At 36.8% G+C, this 18939-nt stretch overlaps 2 protein-coding genes across 2 annotated transcripts; both read left to right on the plus strand.

Moving 5' to 3' along the window:
- Positions 1-834: 834 nt before the first annotated feature.
- On the plus strand, positions 835-8120 carry LOC592199 (torsin-1A). Its single transcript, XM_030998195.1, has 6 exons — positions 835-914; positions 1861-2055; positions 2358-2623; positions 4166-4341; positions 6180-6304; positions 6983-8120. The coding sequence occupies exons 2-6, from the start codon at positions 1881-1883 to the stop codon at positions 7273-7275; spliced, it is 1035 nt and encodes a 344-aa protein (XP_030854055.1). The 5' UTR covers positions 835-914; positions 1861-1880; the 3' UTR covers positions 7276-8120.
- Positions 8121-13998: 5878 nt separating this feature from the next.
- Positions 13999-18723, plus strand: LOC115929192 (uncharacterized protein K02A2.6-like). The gene has a single exon (XM_030997678.1). The coding sequence runs from the start codon at positions 14122-14124 to the stop codon at positions 18070-18072; it is 3951 nt and encodes a 1316-aa protein (XP_030853538.1). The 5' UTR covers positions 13999-14121; the 3' UTR covers positions 18073-18723.
- Positions 18724-18939: the final 216 nt, after the last annotated feature.

The following is an 18939-nucleotide window of genomic DNA, read 5'->3' on the forward strand; positions in this document are numbered from 1 at the left end:
TAGTAAGTATGGTATTTCACTTCTGAGCCTTCTGACTTCTGATCAACTATACAGGGCAAGGGCCACAGGTCTTTAAAATGTTTTAGAGCAAAAGCTAAATAGAATAAAAAATTAAAATGAGAAAAGAAAGTCATTTAATTTTATTAACATGCCATTTATTTAGTTTTCAGAGTTGGCCCATCAGGATCATCGCTTAATGGCTAAAGAAGAGAACTATCAGATCAGTTGATATATCTGTAAACTATGGTGTCATTATTTGAAAGGTCAAGGATAAAAATAAATAGACTCAAATCAAATTGACCTGCGACTAGCAAATGTGAAGTATGTGATTAGTCTCAAAAGGAATGAACTGATCTGGCAATTAATTTGAGGCAAACTTTGATCAGCAAAATACTTCTCGACACTCGAGAGCGAAAGGCTTCAGGCCTGTACTTGTATCCCCTCAAAGCAAGTCAATATGTAGCCCCCTGAAGTAAGTCATACAAATATTGTCTCTGTTGTTTGTTTCACTTTGTTTCAAAAGCGCACAAATCATTTTGAGCATATACGGTATAGCCAGTACGAAGTAGAGCCCGACAATATATTTCGTGAATGAAAAGCATTTGTATAATTCATTACTTGATTCAAGAACAAAAAAAGATTGTTCACCGGCATTTTTGTTGTTGTTGTTGTTGTGTTGTTGTTGTTGTTGTTGTTGTTGTTGTTGTTGTTGTTGTTGTTGTTTTTTTTTTTTGGGGGGGGGGGTTACGTTTTTCCCCTTCTCTCTTTTCAGCTGCATGTATTGTGCTCTCATCGGGGCTCTCATAAAGTCTACAGTTTGCTTGCCATAGTACATCGCACCGCTGAGCTGCTGCGGCGAAGCACTGTTATGTTGCTGTCGATGTCGTCGGGCCTGTTATGAAGTTAGAATAACGGTAACTTCTCCTTTTATTAGCGAAGAATATGTAGGAAACGTAAATTGATTAACATGGCTTATTTTTTAAAAGAATATGTGATAACTGATTGTATAATTCAATGTGACGGTGCAAAAATATAATGGTCATATAGACTCTACCATGACAGAGATGGGCAGACCGATCTAGATTTATTTTTAGAAATGGGGAATCCCAAATTACTCGTAGAGTCTAGTCGTATTGCGTAATAGCAACAGAACTGTAGACACGCATTTTCAGGTCTGTGGTAATAGAGTGGTGACAGTTAATTTGAAGTCTCATTGAACAAATGCAATGGCAGTTTGTTGATACCTCTTTAAAAATGTTGGGTGCTTACTAAGGCGTGGCTGTGTTGATTTCAATTTCTATGCCCGACTCTGATTTCTCATAATATTGTCTTAGTCTAATAATAGATCTAGTTGATGCAGATTTTTTTATAATTATCAATAGGTCTATTAGTCCGCTGTTAAAAATTGTTGAAATATGTATTCCCCTTTTGACTTAAAACATAAAACAATGATGTTTATGAAGTTCAGAGTTAACTAATGTAAATGGACACCAGTTCACAAAAGCCTTATAGTTTTATTCTTTTGTTAGAGTATAATGCCTTGTAATATGAAAATTACAAAACATGAATGATAAAAGGTGAAATGTTTTCTCTGCCAATGCCCCTTAATTGGGGGTATCCAATTGGACTATATGATGTCACTGTTTGGTATGCATACAGTCTTAATTTTCCCACCTGTTAATATTGTTTACATTTCTCATTGCATATATAGCTAAGCTTACCTTTCAAAATATATGTTTAAAAAAAAAATAATTAAGTTCTCTCTTTTTCTATGACTTCCTCATCCCACTTTTTACATACCAATGCAATTTTATAAATCTCTAATTTTACTGAAATTGTAATCTTCTGTATTTCTGTCAGATTCGACTAAGAACTTCTTCATGATGTGGGGAGTGGCTTTCTATGGGTTTTTCTTCATGCTGTGCTCCTGTGTACTTAATAGTCAAGCAGGAGTAGCATTGTGGACGAAAAAACACTTACATTCGCTCAACCCGCTGTGTTATGGGACGATTGAATGCTGCTTCCATAAATGGACCTATAGACCAGATATAGATGGTTGGTATATATTTTTTATTATCATTTTGGCATGTTCTTAGCAGTCTGTAAAAATCTTAAATGACAAAATTTCAAAAAAGGAACAAATATATCTCATGAATCTGTTTTGTATTTAGCGAACATAACTTTGCACTAATTTTCTGTGTGTAAAAAGAAAAAGTATGCCATGAAATACAACTTTGACACATTCTATTTAAGAGCTGTCATGATAATGGGAAGTAAAAGTTCAGGAAGTGAACTGAATCGTTTATCTACACTTAATGTAGGTCTTACTTATTATTTATGTTTAATTATTCTTTCAGCTCTTGCCAAGGCTTTTGACGACCATTTGTTTGGCCAACCCTTGGCCCAAACGACCGTCCTTGGTGCTATAGATGGTCATGTGACCAATCCTAATCCACCAAAGCCGCTGGTTCTGTCCCTGCACGGACCGGCTGGAACCGGTAAGAATCACATCAGCCGTCTCACGGTCGAAAGCCTTTTCAAACACGGAATGGATAGCAGCTTTGTGACTCTCAAGATATCTACAAAGGACTTTCCTCATAAAGCACACCTAGAGAAATACAAGGTACATGTGTTATATCATTGTAAGAAGAAACTGCACGATCGATTGATCCATTAAGCATCACTTACTAAAAGATAATTCACACAGGGCTCATCAGGGGTAACACCTGATGTCATAATAATAGTAATAATATTGGGTTCTTGTATATAGCGCTCTGTAAGATTTGACACTCCTGGCGCTCCCGATTATTACCCTGGCTTTAGCATGGCTGCCATTATGGCGCTTGAGCATTTTAAGGAACTAATTCCTGCCAGGTACCTATATCATACCTGCCAACCACCCCGATTTAGGCGGAGTTCCTCCGCATTTTTCATACCAACTCCGAATTCCGAGTGCATGCCTCAAAACTCTGATTTTTTAAAATTTATTTATTTATTTATTTATGTATTTATTTATTTCTTTTTTTTTTTTAATTTTTTTTTAGAGTGTAATGCACTTGGAGAGTATATAACTATTATGTTTGCATTTCAAAATGTAAAGCGCCTTGAGCATGTTCATGTAAAGGCGCTCAATAAATACCAATATGTATGTATGTATAAGACTAAAGCATAACACAGCACTGATAACCAGCTCACGCCGACATCCGCGCTCGCGCTCATAGAAGATATACACAGCGCAGCCCGAACGTGATCATTAGTTCCCCCCCCCAATCTACGGGCTACTACCCCAATCCTTCGGTGGTTTGCGACCTCGTAGTCCATCCAGAAAAATTTACTCCTAATTTCTCTTGTCTCAGGTTGGCAGGTATGCTATATATTTACATCACCTGGGTTGAGTGTGGCAAATGTAGATCAATGTCTTGCCAAAGGACATTAGTGCTGCGGCAGGACTCAATACAAGTGATTAAATGAGATATCAGTGAGCAAGTACTTATGAAAGTTTCTTGAAACCCTGCGGACCCTGGCTCTAGTTTAGGATGACAGATATGAAGTGAATATATAGTGCCTATTTTGGAGCCTCTGTTGGTTGATCCCTGGTGCCCTATAATATACCGGTAATATGAAGAGGACAATTTTCCTTCAGGTTCTTTATCGCGCAAGAAAATGGCCACAGTCGAGTCATCTCGGGGACCATAGTTTCCATCAGGACTGTCTCAGAGCAGTATCTATTTGTGTACTATAAAATAACCATACCCCCCTTCCCCATTGCTCCATGAAGTGCCCCCCAGTAGGTGGCCTTTCACTATCAGTTTGCCCCTGGGTAAAGTGTTGGGTCTAGGTCCCGGCCCCCCCCCCCCACTCCGGGGTTCGAGGGACTGCATGCGTGTTCCCAATATGTCCGGTAAAGGGGTAATTTTCACGCACCAAAATCCGGCTTGTAGTACACAAAAATCCGGCCCGTATTGACTTTACACACCGGACTTAGGGGGGCCGGTGTTTTCAAAAGGAGGGAACATGCATACACATACTCTAAATAACACTGAGTAGGGGGCCGGGGTCTAGGTTTAAAATCAAGAACTCAAATAGTGTTCACAACTGATTGTACATTCATTTTTAATTCTGTCCTCTTTGCTCTCCCTCCCCCTCTCCCTCTCTCTTTCTACAGGAGGAGCTGGTTTCATTAATCAAATCCAAGGTTTCTTCATGCCCTCATCATGTCTTCATATTTGATGAGGTAGAGAACATGCCTGCTGGCTTACTGGATAACATCAAGGGCTTCTTAGATCACCACACTAAAGTAGAAGGGACCGATTATAGGAAAGCAATCTTTATATTCAGAAGGTCAGTAAGTTCGATTGAGCAAGACATATCGTCGCCCGGCTGGCAGAAGGGCATTAGCTCGAATTTCAGGTCAAAACTGAAGCGTTAAGTAGAAGGGCGTTAGCACTAAATCGCCTCAAACTTTTATAAAACTGACTTATTTCCGAGAAAAAAATTGTGGTCGTGTTCTACTATAACATTTATATTAGTCTTTTAAGTTTTAAACCAATTTTCGGGACGGAAAACAGTTTGAATATGAAACAAATCTTTAAATGTGAATAAATCGAAAAGTAGTTTTTGAGTCATTTGCCCGCTATATAACCCCCTTCTGCCAGCCAGCCAGCCGACAATATAGTGGCATGAAAAGAAACATCCAAAACACAAAATAGATTTTGATGTCGTAGTATTGAGGCTCGTTCAGATATGAAGTGGTAAATCGTCATTAAAAAACAATAATTTACAAAGTAGAAATGGATGACAGCCGCTATACGCTACAAAGGTCCTGCATGAATTCACTGAGCTCTGTAACATAAGATACAGAAATGTGGAACGTTGGAAAAAACTACGTCCCTCGGATAGAACATTATATGTAGTCTCCATGTAGAGAACATCAAGTCACCTTGATACGTTCAGAACTCACTGCACTTTAAACCCGTTGTAGTGGTCCACCTGCATACATCCATTCAGTAATACCGGGAGAAGAAACCTGAGGGTTACAGTGATTTAGTTCGTTTTTCACCTCCTGCAGGCACAGATGATGCCAAATAGTTAATAACAAAAAAATAATAAAAGAAAGTTTACAAAAAAACTCAAAAGATAATAAAAAATATTTTAAAAAATATGCAGAGCAGTGTGGTACGTCATTAAAGGGATCCGGTAACTTTGTCTCAGATTCTGAAACAAAATCCTGGATTTAGCTCATGCTGCAATGATAATTATAAACCTTTAGGTCAGTCAAGAACGCCATGGCTTTTACAAGCCGATCATCTGTCTGATTATCGAGATATTTATGATTGGAAATCGAAACCAAATTTTATGTTTGCCAAACGGTGTTCAGAATACTACAGTCTATTGGGGAAAAACGAGTATGGTAAAACCGGTCACTCACCTTTTTTGAGGCACTTCTTGATCATTTTGAAGCGCGATTTTTTAGGGCTTCAATATTACACTATATTACAGACACTGGTAGCATATGTAGGAACGTGCATCTCAGATTTAACATTGTTAAACGATGCCTTTAAGATTTTTAAAGAAGAATTTTTTGTAACCCTAAGACCCATATTCACTCAAATTAAAACCTGAAACTCAAACTCAAAATCAAACTTAATATCAAAATCAAAATCAACTTTAACAAAGGAAGTTACTCTGAGGTCTAAGTTTTCCTTGGTTAAATGTGGTCGTAGAGTCGGTTTTATTATCATCATCATCATCATCATCATCATCATCCCCATCTGCATTGTATGTCAATATCACTATCATCAACATTTGTATTTTCAATAACCTATCCGTTTCTGCTTAATAAATGTGTTAATATATGTCATGAGGGGCAATCTGTTTACAATGACAGTCCTTCTTCCGAAAATAATTTTATAATGTTTGATGAATTTGAGTATTTATGACAGTTTATTATTTCGTTTTTGAAAATAAAAATTCATAATTATATTTGTATTTGCTTATTTATGATTCATTGTCAGAAAAATACTTTTTGTACTTTATATTGTTATCGAAAAAAACTGTATACTTACATGAATGCAGAAGAAAATCAAATCAAATCAAATCATATAAAATATTTCCAGATGTCAGAAGATGCATACTTCTGTCTCACTCTTGCCTTAACTTTTCTTTTATCTTTGAAACAGTAACCTAGCTGCACAAGCCATCAACAAGCACGTGTGGGAATCGTATGAGAAGGGAATAGCGAGGGAAGACATCCCGTTAGTTGAAATGGAGCGAATCATCATGAACGAAGTCAGTGAAAACCCTGGTTAGTAATTTCCTAATATTTTCTTTTTTTAGAGTCTACTATTGTGATCCAATCCATTTTTTGTGTGGTCATATTACACTTAAGGACTATCAAAGACAGTAGTTTTAACCTTTTCTTTCAGCATTTTGTATAAGATTGAAGCATAAAGAGACTGAACTTCATTCTACCCCGTTTCCCTCAAAATGTCATCCATAACAGGTTCACATTGTCAATTTCATGTAAACCTTGCTTCTTTTGTCAGTTTTTTCAATTCAATAAAATACGTTTCGGGTTTTAAAATGATGATAGCACCCACAAGACCTGATAGTGATACTCATTTCTGAACGAGGCATGATGTTTATTTCAATAATTATAGTCATAACATCTAAGATTTAAAAGGCACCAAATCCACTTAAAATCACATACACAAAGTGCAAGAGTTCCACACAAAAGAAAAAAACCTTTATAAAAGCACTTTACAAAAATAAATGTACTGTTGGAGTAGGATTCAAAATATATTATAGGCCGAATCAAAGATATTGTTTGGGGATTACTTTCCATATTTCTCTCTCTTTCATTTTCACCTTGTTTCTTTAATTATTAATGCTCCTTTCACACAGACATTTTCACCACCAATTGTCCGAAAAATTTAATGGATATGCAGGATCTCTTCATCCTTTTCTGCACTCTATATTTTAGATGCTGGTTTTTACAAGGCCCGAATCATCAGTTCACATCTCGTCAGCCATTTTATACCCTTCTTCCCACTCGAAGCATCTCACGTAAGGCAGTGCATCCATGCTGAGTTCAAGGTCCGTGGGTATGCGTCCACCTCATCTTTAGAAGATGATGTACTTGCCCAGCTGCAGTTCAACGGGCCGAGGGGGTCCAGGGTGTTTGCTGTGAAGGGTTGCAAGAATGTTGCGGAGAAAGTGAATATACTTCTCTATAAACTGAAGGCTAAAGGTCACACGAGGCATACAGACTTATAAGATTTAAGAGCAGTTATGGTAAAGTAAATTTAAATGTGTATAATTTACTCCAGTGTTGATGTTTTTTTTTCCAGGGGTGGGGGCTGGCAGGGGAGCCTCATTCTTTTAATGTCAGATATGTTATATAATTTAAACACCTGTATGAAAATATGTAATTTGTTTATTTATATTTGGCTCTTTAAAGATTTTGGAAACTTATGATGCTTCAAACACAGTGAGGAGCGGGGTATTATTTTGCTATTGGGGAGATTTTGGTACTGATGCACAGCCCCCCCCCCTCCCCCTTAGAAAAAAAAACAAAAAAACATTATGAACTAATGAAAGGCAATATCCTGAGATATAATCTCCTATAAATTTCTTTAGACTTCACTTACTGCAAAAAGAAATTTCCAAATCACAATGAATCATGCAACTCTTAAAATTTCCATGTAGATACATGTGCATATTTAGGCAGATTTTGATGGGTAAGCTGAATATCGAAGTGCAGAAACTTGTAGAATTAAATGTTTTGTGACTTGTATACATCCCAATATTTCATATTGTATATAACAAAGCCTCTTTCGGCTATAAATCCTACTGAGTAATGATGTTTTAATAATTAAAGCAGCTGATAAATTTTTACATTGTGAATTCGAGAGAGTGGAATGAAGCAATTATTTGTAAGTAGTACTAGGTTGTATAATTCCTATCTAATGTGTTATAGTGGCTGCTTCTGCTATGTGTAAATAAGGATAATAAATGTGGTAAACATAAACAGGTTCAAATAGTCTGTTTGAACCCACAAGGACATCTACTCAGTTTTAAAGCCCCACTGCACTACTTATAGCTATACTTGCGCCCTCTATATGGCAAACAATCTTGAAATCTACTTTTAATTTTAATTTTTTTTTTCTTTCTGTTTTTAGAAGAATTTTTTTTTTAAAGCATTTAAAACTGAGAAATATCATCCCAAAAAGGGAGAAAAAAGAAGAAAAAAAAGTATTAAAAAAATCAAAGATTTCTGACCGACTGACCCATGTTTTGGCACCTAAAGGGCAATACAACATCTTTTTTTAAAGGCCTTATTAGTGATTTTTTAGAAGCCGATTAATTGGTGATGGTGGTGAGGGTGTGGGTGTACATGCCCACTGAATTGTTCAAACCAAGTAGGCCTACATCGTTTAAACCTCCATCAAGTATATGCCTGAAAGTTTGGCGGCTCCTTACATTTCATAGATCTTCCATTCCCTTTTCTCTTGCATATTTTAACCATCAACTTTCAGATTAATTTCATATGCTATAGTTGTGACTCGTTCAACTCATTGTTAAGTCACCTCATATAGTCATTTGATTAATTGTAAAGTTCTATTTTTTTTAATAATTTCACAAATTCTAAAATAGATAATTTGCTCTTTCCCCTTGCATTTTCTATCAGAGTATAGAAATTGGATGTGTAAATTTCTTGGGTCTGATTGAATGTAAATTGACTGATTGACTCAACAGAAGAAATGTGATGATGAGAAAGTGTATCATTTAGTGATTATGAAAGTAGAAATATCATGTCTAACTAGTCTGAATCACATTCTATATTTCATTATTGGATATTTATCATATTTTGATTTCCTGTTGTATTTTTATTACTTGAGACTAAGTCTGCTTTCCAAATTTATCAATCATTTTTACTTATCCTATGAAATAGGAATATTTTACATTAGAAGAAATTTAAGAAGATATATATACAATGTATTTAGATAATGAATTGGCTGCATACTAAGACTACTTGATTAAACAATTTTATAATATAATGCTTTGTTAAAGCACACAATATTTTTTGGAAGATTGATATGTTTGTTTAGGTGATGAGAAGGTTGTGCCTTTTAGCTGATGATAATATGATGAATTTTAATATTCCATATACCCACCAATCTTGCCTTATTTTACATATGAAAATTCACTGAGCGGTAGATATTTCCTTTTTCATTCTAAATTGTAGAACAAATTTTTATAAATGGAAAGAAATGAATATAAAGAAGAGGACAAAATAAATGCATGAATTCACTTGTCAGCTTAATTAATCCTGGTTCAACAGCATAAAACATACTTTAAAAAAGAAGGCCAAAATTGACATCTTTATTCACAAATCCCTAAATCATAACACTCGGACCATGTGTTATATGTAACAGCCTTTCTTCTTCATAGATTTCCTTTTTAATCCCCACTTGCCATCCATTTAGCTGTACTTTTTTAGTGGATCTTTTTACATCATTTATCATGTCATGTTTGAAAACGATTTTATAGTTGGCACTTAAGTGCAAGAAATTAGGTACTAGTTTAAAGCTGAGTTATTGTTGTCATTTAAAAAAAAATAGTATTGTAATTGTTATTGTTATTGTTATTATTATTATTATTATCATAATCATTATCATTATTTTAATCATTGTTATTATTATTATTATAATTATTGTAATTATTAGATAATTATTATTATTAATGTTATTATCATCATCATCATCCTTGTCATAACTATCATCATCTTTAAAAAAAAACATTATTGTGATTACTATTATGTTTATAGGAAATAAAGTTAGCACTTCTAAGACTGCCAAGTTATGTACATCTAATATTTGCTCCAGTTCATCCATAGAAATGTTTTTGATTATTTCTAATTGAAGGCAAGTTTGGTGGATGGCACAGTATTCAATCACATCGTGGAACCTTTGAAAACAAATCATTGTGAATTTGGGTTTTTTATTCCCAAATAAGGTGTTACTCATTGTTGCTAAATAGATCTTTCTATATTTCTATACAACTAAAAATTCATCTAAAAGTATTGGAACATGATTTAAATTGCTAAATAGATCTTTCTATATTTCTATACAACTAAAAATTCATCTAAAAGTATTGGAACATGATTTAAATTGCTAAATAGATCTTTCTATATTTCTATACAACTCAAAATCCATCTATTGGAATATGATTTGAATGCATCTCGGTTAATTACTTTTTTATTTGTTGCTGTCCACATGTTTAATGCATATTCATTTTTCTTTCCTTATATTCCTTTACTGGAATCATTTCTTGTGTAAACGCGTCATAATTGATATCTCATACTGTCTATACTTTGAGTAGCCTCTCAACAACACTGACAATATAGATCATTATTTGAAGAACAGGGATAAATGCTTATCATAGTAGAACTTTGATTAGCATGATTGATATTATCATTTTCTGAAACCATGATTATCTCTCGTATTATCATAGTATGATCATACAGTATGTTGTCATTTCTTAATGTGAGGCAAATAATGAGTGTCTGATTCCATTATGATAGCTCTCCTAACACAAGTCTTCTGAAATAATCATATTTTCACATCAACTGAAATACATTGTTTTTTTCTTTCTCATATTGGTGTGAGATGAAATATTTAGATATATCTGATGTTTATATGCACCTGGAAAGAGGTTTTTTAAATGAAAAATATGATTTTAAGAAACATTTCGAAGAGAGGTTTAAGACTTCTTTTTATCTGTGCAATTTCATGTACTTGATACTTGTACTATGCAAAATGAAATGTCATTCATTAAATAACAAATTAAAAAAAGATTGTTTCTTTGTTCCAATCATTTGGGAATCTTATACAAAATCCTTTTGCAATTATATCGAGTTCAATTAAAGAGCAATTTTTTTTGTGTGTCTCAAAATTTGAAAATATGGCCGATCGATATTTCGTTGGGGGGGGGGGGGTGGGGTAAGGTCAGATTTTTTGGTTCATCCATTACCATAATTTTTTTTAAATTCTAATTATTATTTAAAACAAAAACAAAACAAAGGGGGGGGGGGTTTCAACAAAAACACACATATAACAAAATGTAATTGGGGGGGGGGGGGGGGGGTTCAACCCCCCCCCCCTTGTGTATGCGCCTGTGTACATGTAGTATGAGTATAAGTATATGAGTATAAGTTTGCGGAGATTTCTAATTTATTTATTTAGTGAGTTTATAGCAAATGGACGGCTAAGGTTTTTACTATAAATTGGTACATCTAGGAAATTTATCGTAAAAGAATTACGGAGATGTCGCTATCTTAAAATATACGATTGAAAAAGTAATTGAGAAAAACGGGGAGTCTAGAGCTGATTTATAAAAAAAGCGATTCATCAAATATAAGATAACTGCATAACCTCTGAGTAATGTAAGGTTTCTTTTTCACAGGGCGCATACGTGTTTGCTTTTGCCCGAATACCAACCATCCTGTTTTTGCGTTTTGCGAGCGATTAAAGCGAGTTAGCAAAATACTTAATTCGTCGATCATCAAAACGCACTTCACTGCATGCCGAATACCAGGCGATGGTTGCCCTAATATCGAAACTTTAAATATCCTCGGGAGGATGGGGGGGGGGGGGGGAGCAATACCCGCCTCTACGCCTCGTAGGCCTACCCCTATTCATGTCTTTATCAACTTAATATGCATGTGATTATAAATATTTCTTCGGTGTTTGTTTTGATGATTATTATGTGCACTGTGATTTAGCTCGTAACATTTCTTTGTCGCGGGAATACAGGACTTATCCAAAAAATGACGTATAGGTGTAAGTGAAACCACTTGTAACCCTCTGCCAGGATATAATAAAAAATAGTAATAATCATGATCCTACTTGCATTTTCATTTTCATTAATGATCGGGGGCCGGCCGGGCAGCACCACTCTTTGACAGATAAATTCATTCGTTCGCTACTTTGTTTACTTGAGCCCAGACGCGGATCCACGGGGGGGGGGGGGGGGAATGGGGAAGGGCCGACGGACCTGGGTCTCCCCTCCCCGGCCAAAAAAGAAAATTAGAAAAGAAAAAGTATTTTCTCACGAATTGGACAAAAAAAAATGCTCTTACGCCCCTGCTTGAGCCCTCCCCCCCACACACACAACGAATGAACATAAAAATGAATAAGTGAATAAATAACTAGATATAATTATGTAAATAAAAAATAATCAACATCAACTTTATCGTTTTCCGCGGCGCCTGATCATGCACACATTATTTCTCTTTTCTCGACGTGGAGGTGTCGTGGTATAGTGAATCATTCGATCACTATAGCTTGACTCTAAATGAAAATCCTAGGATGTCAGAAAAGTGGGAATTCATGCAGTGGCAGATCCAGGGGGGCCGCCCCCGCCCCCCTGCGATTTTTTTTTAAAACACGTGATTTTTAGCTTTTTTTTGGGGGGGGGGGATTGGGCCCAAAAAAATGTGCTCACTACCCCCCCCCCCCCGAATTTTCGGCCGGTGTGATTTTAAAATTTTGAGGGCCCCCTCCCCTGAGAAATCCTGGATCCGCTTTGTTGTTGTTGCGATTAATGGCGTTTCCATCGTCATTCGATGATTTCTGCCAGGCAATGTGAGAGGGCGTAGTTACTGGTCCTCTCTTAATACTTTTACTGTTGGATCGACGATAGCCTAGTGGCGTTGTGTTGTGCAATTAACAATGTCAATAAATTGTTAGTAATTATTTTCTGTATTGTTATTCGGCTTGTTTTTTTAAAGAATTCATTAGGAAAGAAAGGATGAAGTGGTTGAATATTAGTTGCGATCAGTTTATTACGTTAGGACGTTAGTTTAAAACCTCTCTCCGTATAATGAAGCAATTTATACCGAGGATAGTACCACTGTCACTGAATTCATGAATATGATTATGCTTATGGACTTTAATTGTTCTCCTCATGAGGAAGCGAAGAGAAGGGAGTTGTCATGAACTTTCGGTTTCATGAATAATGTTATTTGAGCTCATACTGTTAAAATATTGCCTGTACAAAGTGAACATGCTTATCTACCATGTAGCATGTACAATGTAGCATGGTAGCAATGTAGACGTGCACAATGCATGTGTGACGTCATAAATACATTTTACTTCTGGTTCATATTTTTCAACGCGGGTCAATTTCTCAAACTTTCAAGGGATAAAGAGTGCATGTCTTATTTTTATCATCATGAATGATTGTGTCTTTCTTTCCCTATTTATAGCTGCATGTATTAGTCCTTTTGTGTTAATTGGCGGACCTTTTTATGCTGCCTATAATGGAGAACAACGTAAACCTATTACGCCGTCACATTTGATATCCCACATGAATCCTCTATGTTATGGTTTCATAGAGTGTTGCTATCATCGCTGGTCGTATACCCGACACAGTTCATATAGTAAGTATAATTCTTATACTTCTGTCTCTGTATGCAAATTCGTACAAAAATGAGTTATTCTACATTTCTAAACATTCTTGTGTTGTATCAGTTAACGTATTTTGCATAGTTTACTGTTCATTTTTCTTCTTCTGCTAGCCTATTACTTAGTCCTGTAGCTGTAGACATTTTTCATAGCTGGAAAAGTTGATAAGAACAAGGTTTTTTTGTTGATTTGTGTTCTAGATGGGTATTGTGCTGATATTATGTAAGTCTTGACAATAGACTACGGTTCTCAACATGGCTCATGAGATTGAATCATGACGCAGTTTGGTTCTAATAAAGACACCTGTAAACATTAACCTCCAAGCCTCCGTATCATGACTTCTACAGTAGAACCATTACCAAAATATAATATGGTGTCAGGTCTTCCCGATCAAGGACAGATGTTGACTTCGAGGGAGGATAGAACCCAGGAATAAACAGGTGCAGGATTTCCATTTTTACGCCAGATTGAAGGGCTCAGTCCCGTGTGTGCAAACTGTGTGTATGTGGCTATGAGTGCGTACAGTGTACATGCGTCGGCATATTTTAACTCGGTGAAATTGCTTGTCTCGTTAGTTTGACTAGGTTGTAAAGATACCACAATAGTAAATAAGAGGTTAAAGCATTGTTCAGAGAGAAACAAATAAGAAACCATGGCAACAAATCTAAGTCAACCACAGCCATTGGAGCTGACAGGAAACTTAGCAGAAAATTGGAAACGTTTCAAACAAAGATTTGAATTGTATAATGTGGCCAGTGGAATGTCAAAGACAGAAGAAAAAGCACAAACATCCATGCTCCTACATGTCATAGGGGAAGAAGCTCTTGACATTTACAATACATTCCAGTTTGAGGAAGATACCGGAGATGAGATGAAATTAGAGAAAGTGCTAAAGAAATTTGAGAACTATTGCATGCCAAAACGTAATGTAACATTTGAGAGACACAAATTTTTCACACGGTCACAACACGAAAATGAAACAACAGATCAGTATGCAACTGAATTGCGCAATAGAGCTAAGTCTTGTGATTTTGGTGACTTAAAGGATAGCCTCATTCGTGATAGAATTATCTGTGGAATTGTGAACTCCATGGTCAGGGAACGCCTATTGAGGCAAGATGATTTGACGCTGGATAAGACGTTACAGTTGTGTCGTTCTGCTGAAACTACTCGAGCTCAGGCAAAAGAGCTGAGTTCCACGGATGAAGTCTTGGTTGATGCTCTTGGGAGTAGGAGAAAGTTGTTTCACGGTAATCAAAGACAAAATCCAAGGCAAAGTCTAGGTCAACAACAAACTCAAAGGCCATATCGAAGTCAAAATCAGACTCAAGGTCAGAAATCTAGAAATAGTTGCGGTCGTTGTGGAAACTGGCATGGTCAAAATGCATGCCCTGCTCAAGGTCAAATTTGCAAAAAGTGTGGTCTTGGAAATCATTTTGCGAAGTGTTGTAAAACTCCAATGAGTAAAGTTATCAACGAGATGCAAAATCTCGAGGTCGAAGATGAGTTCATGGTTGATGTTGTAGAAACATTAGAGTCTCGTGATGAGTGGAAGGTCAAGCTAGTTGTCAATAGTAGGCCGGTTATTTTCAAGTTAGATACTGGTGCTCAGACAAACCTCCTTCCAGAATCAGTGTATCAGAGTTTGATTCCCAGGCCAAAGCTGCATCCAGCTAGAGTGAGATTGACAGGCTACAGTGGAGTAGTAATTCCAGTAAAGGGTCGTTGTTATGTACAAGTGGAGTACAAAGGTTTAACTCACAATATGGCTGTTCTAGTAACTCCTGGTGATCGTCAACCATTGTTAGGCTTACAAGCATGTGAGCAATTGAAGCTTGTAAAGAGAGTCTTGAATGTCAAAACAGAATCAAAGAATGTAATAGTAGATGACTATGAAGACGTGTTTGAAGGGTTAGGATGTGTTCCTGGAAAGCATCATATCACGCTAAAAGAAAATGCTCAACCTGTACAACATGCATGTCGAAAAATTCCATTTCCACTGCGAAATCAGCTCAAGGATGAGCTAGATAAAATGGAACGACTTAAAGTTATCACACCAGTGGATGAACCAAGTGATTGGGTGTCGTCGCTCGTGGTGGTGATGAAGAAAAACAATCAGCTTCGAGTATGTCTCGATCCAAGAGATCTAAATAGGTCCATAAAAAGAGAGCACTACCAGCTACCATCAAGAGAGGAAATAACAGCACAGTTTGCAGGAGCTAAGTACTTCAGCAAATTAGATGCGTCCTCAGGTTTCTGGCAGATAGAGTTAGATGAGGAAAGCTCAAGGCTATGTACTTTCATAACGCCATTTGGGAGATACAGATTTCTCAGGTTACCATTTGGGGTCTGCAGTGCGCCAGAAGTGTTCCACAAGGTTGTGCATAATTTGTTCGCACACATACCTGGTGTCAACACAATGATGGATGACATAGTAGTATGGGGGTCAACCCAACAGGAACATGACACCAGACTGAAACAGGTCCTTGACATAGCTCAGAAAGCAAATCTGAAACTCAACAGAGACAAATGTGAGTTCAATGTGAGCCAAATGACATTCATTGGCGATGTGATCAGTGAACAAGGTGTTCAACCAGATCCAAAGAAGGTTGCAGCCATATTGAACATGGAAAGACCACAGAACAAGCAAGATGTTCAAAGGTTCTTAGGTATGGTTAACTACCAAGGAAAGTTCATACCAGATTTATCCACAAAGTCAGCCCCGCTGAGAAGTCTTCTTGAGAAAAGAAATGAGTGGATGTGGCAAGATGCACAAGAAAAAGCTTGGTGTCAACTCAAGGAAGCTCTGACACAAGAACCAGTGCTCCATTTCTATGACAGCACAAAGCCGACGAAGCTATCAGCTGATGCATCCAAGAATGGACTAGGTGCAGTGCTACTGCAACAACATGACCAGAATTGGTTCCCCATTGCTTATGCATCGAGAGCAATGACTGATGCAGAAACTCGCTACGCGCAGATAGAAAAAGAACTGCTAGCGATGACGTCTGCATGTGAAAGATTTCACCAATACATACATGGACGACAGGTAGAAGTCGAAACAGATCATAAACCTCTTGTACCATTGTTCAAAAAATCACTCTGTGATTGTCCTCTTCGCATTCAACGCCTACTAATCCGAGTGCAGAGATACGATTTGAAAGTATCCTACACACCAGGAAAATACATGTACACCGCAGATGCATTGTCTAGAGCGGTAGATCCACAGGCAGACATGCAGGTCGAAAGAGAAGAAGACATCAGAATCTATGTAGACACAATAATGGAGACATTACCAGTCACATCAAACAGAAAAAGTCAGTTTGTAGATGAAACACAGAAAGACAAAACACTACAAGAATTGATAGGCATCATCAAAGATGGATGGCCTGAAACAAAACAACAATGTCCAGTAGCAATTAGAGCATACTGGAACATTAGAAATGAGCTGTCAGAAGCCGAAGGCTTAATCATGAAAGGCAGCAGGATCGTTGTACCAAGCACAATGAAAAAACAGATGTTGGATAAGATCCATGAAGGACATTTGGGCATAGAAAAATGCAAGAGACGTGCAAGAGAAGTCTTGTATTGGCCCAGAATAAATCAAGACATAACAGAAATGGTACAAAATTGTAACTCATGCTTGATGTATAAACCAAAACAACAGACAGAAAGTCTGAAACCACACACGGTACCAAACAGACCGTGGGAAAAGATCGCTGCAGACTTGTTCACACTGAATAACAAAGATTACATGGTAATAGTAGATTACTATTCACAATTCATTGAAGTCTGTCCACTGTCAACAACAACAAGTAAAACAGTGATAACAAAAATGAAAGAAGTCTTTTCAAGACAAGGCACACCAAGTGAACTCGTGACGGATAATGGTCCGCAATTAGCTAGTAAAGAGTTCAAAAACTTTGCACAAGATTGGGACTTCTGCCACACAACAACAAGTCCGTATCATCCTCAGTCGAACGGACTAGCAGAGAATGCAGTGAAAATTGTGAAGAATCTCATCCGCAAATGCCAAGACAGTAGACAAGATGTCTACAGGGCACTACAAGTCTACAGAAGCTCACCACTAGAATGTGGAAAATCGCCAGCTGAACTCCTGTACAACAGGCGATTGAGATCAAACCTGCCCATGGTGGACAAACTTCTTGATCCACAACACATCAATCCTCAACAGGTGAGGGAAAGGAAGGAAGGGCAGAAGGTAAAGCAGAAAGAGCGATATGATAAACATGCTCGAGACCTACCAGAACTAAACATAGGTCAGACTGTAAGACTTCAAAACATGCACAACAATCAATGGTCACAAAGTGGCATCGTCAAAGTCAAACTGCCAAACAGATCATATTTGGTAGAGACAGAGTATGGAGAGATTAGACGAAGAAACCGACGTCATCTCAGACCGGCACCCACACGAAGGGATGATCGGTTCCAACAGACAACACAGACGGACAGCGATCCAGATGACGAGGATGTTAGCGAACCAACCCCTGAGCGTTCCGGCGTACCAGCCCAGCAAGCATCATCCTACATGACCACCAGAAGTGGACGAATAAGCAAACCGCCAAATCGAATGGACTTGTGAAATAATCACAAAAACAAATTGAACTATGAACAATGAAAAGCAAAAGGACTATATTAACAAAAGCTGATAATATCAAGAAGAACTGAAAGTGAAAGTTACACTTTGCCTTTAAAAGGACATTATATTATATTGTTATGAATGTTTTAACATTAACTGTATATATGTTTTTTGTTATATCCACAGATACTTGGAAGATATCAAGATTGGATATCGTTAAGTTATGTTCAAGCTCAAGTTAAAGCTTAAGTGTGTTAATCACTGGATTGAAAAGTTATTGGAAAGAAATAACATACAAAAGAAATGTTGCAAAATATTCTGAATGCATGGTCAAAGAAACAACTCACAAAATCATTTATTTCTTGAAAAGTATTTGAAACAGATCAAAACAAACCCAACGCTCGCCATATATGCATTGTTTCCAGATTTGGAAAACATATTGAAACCAAAATTAATATCCAGCGATGTGTTCAAAAGTAAGTGTTAAAAATAATGTGTTATGTTATTTCTGTGGAAAAAGAATGTAACCCTTCTTAGAAAGGGAGATGTGCTGATATTATGTAAGTCTTGACAATAGACTACGGTTCTCAACATGGCTCATGAGATTGAATCATGACGCAGTTTGGTTCTAATAAAGACACCTGTAAACATTAACCTCCAAGCCTCCGTATCATGACTTCTACAGTAGAACCATTACCAAAATATAATAGGTATTGAAGTAAATTCAGCTTGGTTGCCAGCTTGGCAACCTTGGGCAACTTTTTTAATAGCCATATTAGCATAATCATCTAATTAGCATATGTGCAATATGTAATAATGTTGCTAATCTCAATCCAGGAAGCCTAAAAAAACATGGATAATACGACTTTT

Source organism: Strongylocentrotus purpuratus, unplaced genomic scaffold (genome assembly GCF_000002235.5).
Source record: "Strongylocentrotus purpuratus isolate Spur 01 unplaced genomic scaffold, Spur_5.0 spur5_scaffold_4, whole genome shotgun sequence".
NCBI lineage: Eukaryota > Metazoa > Echinodermata > Echinoidea > Camarodonta > Strongylocentrotidae > Strongylocentrotus > Strongylocentrotus purpuratus.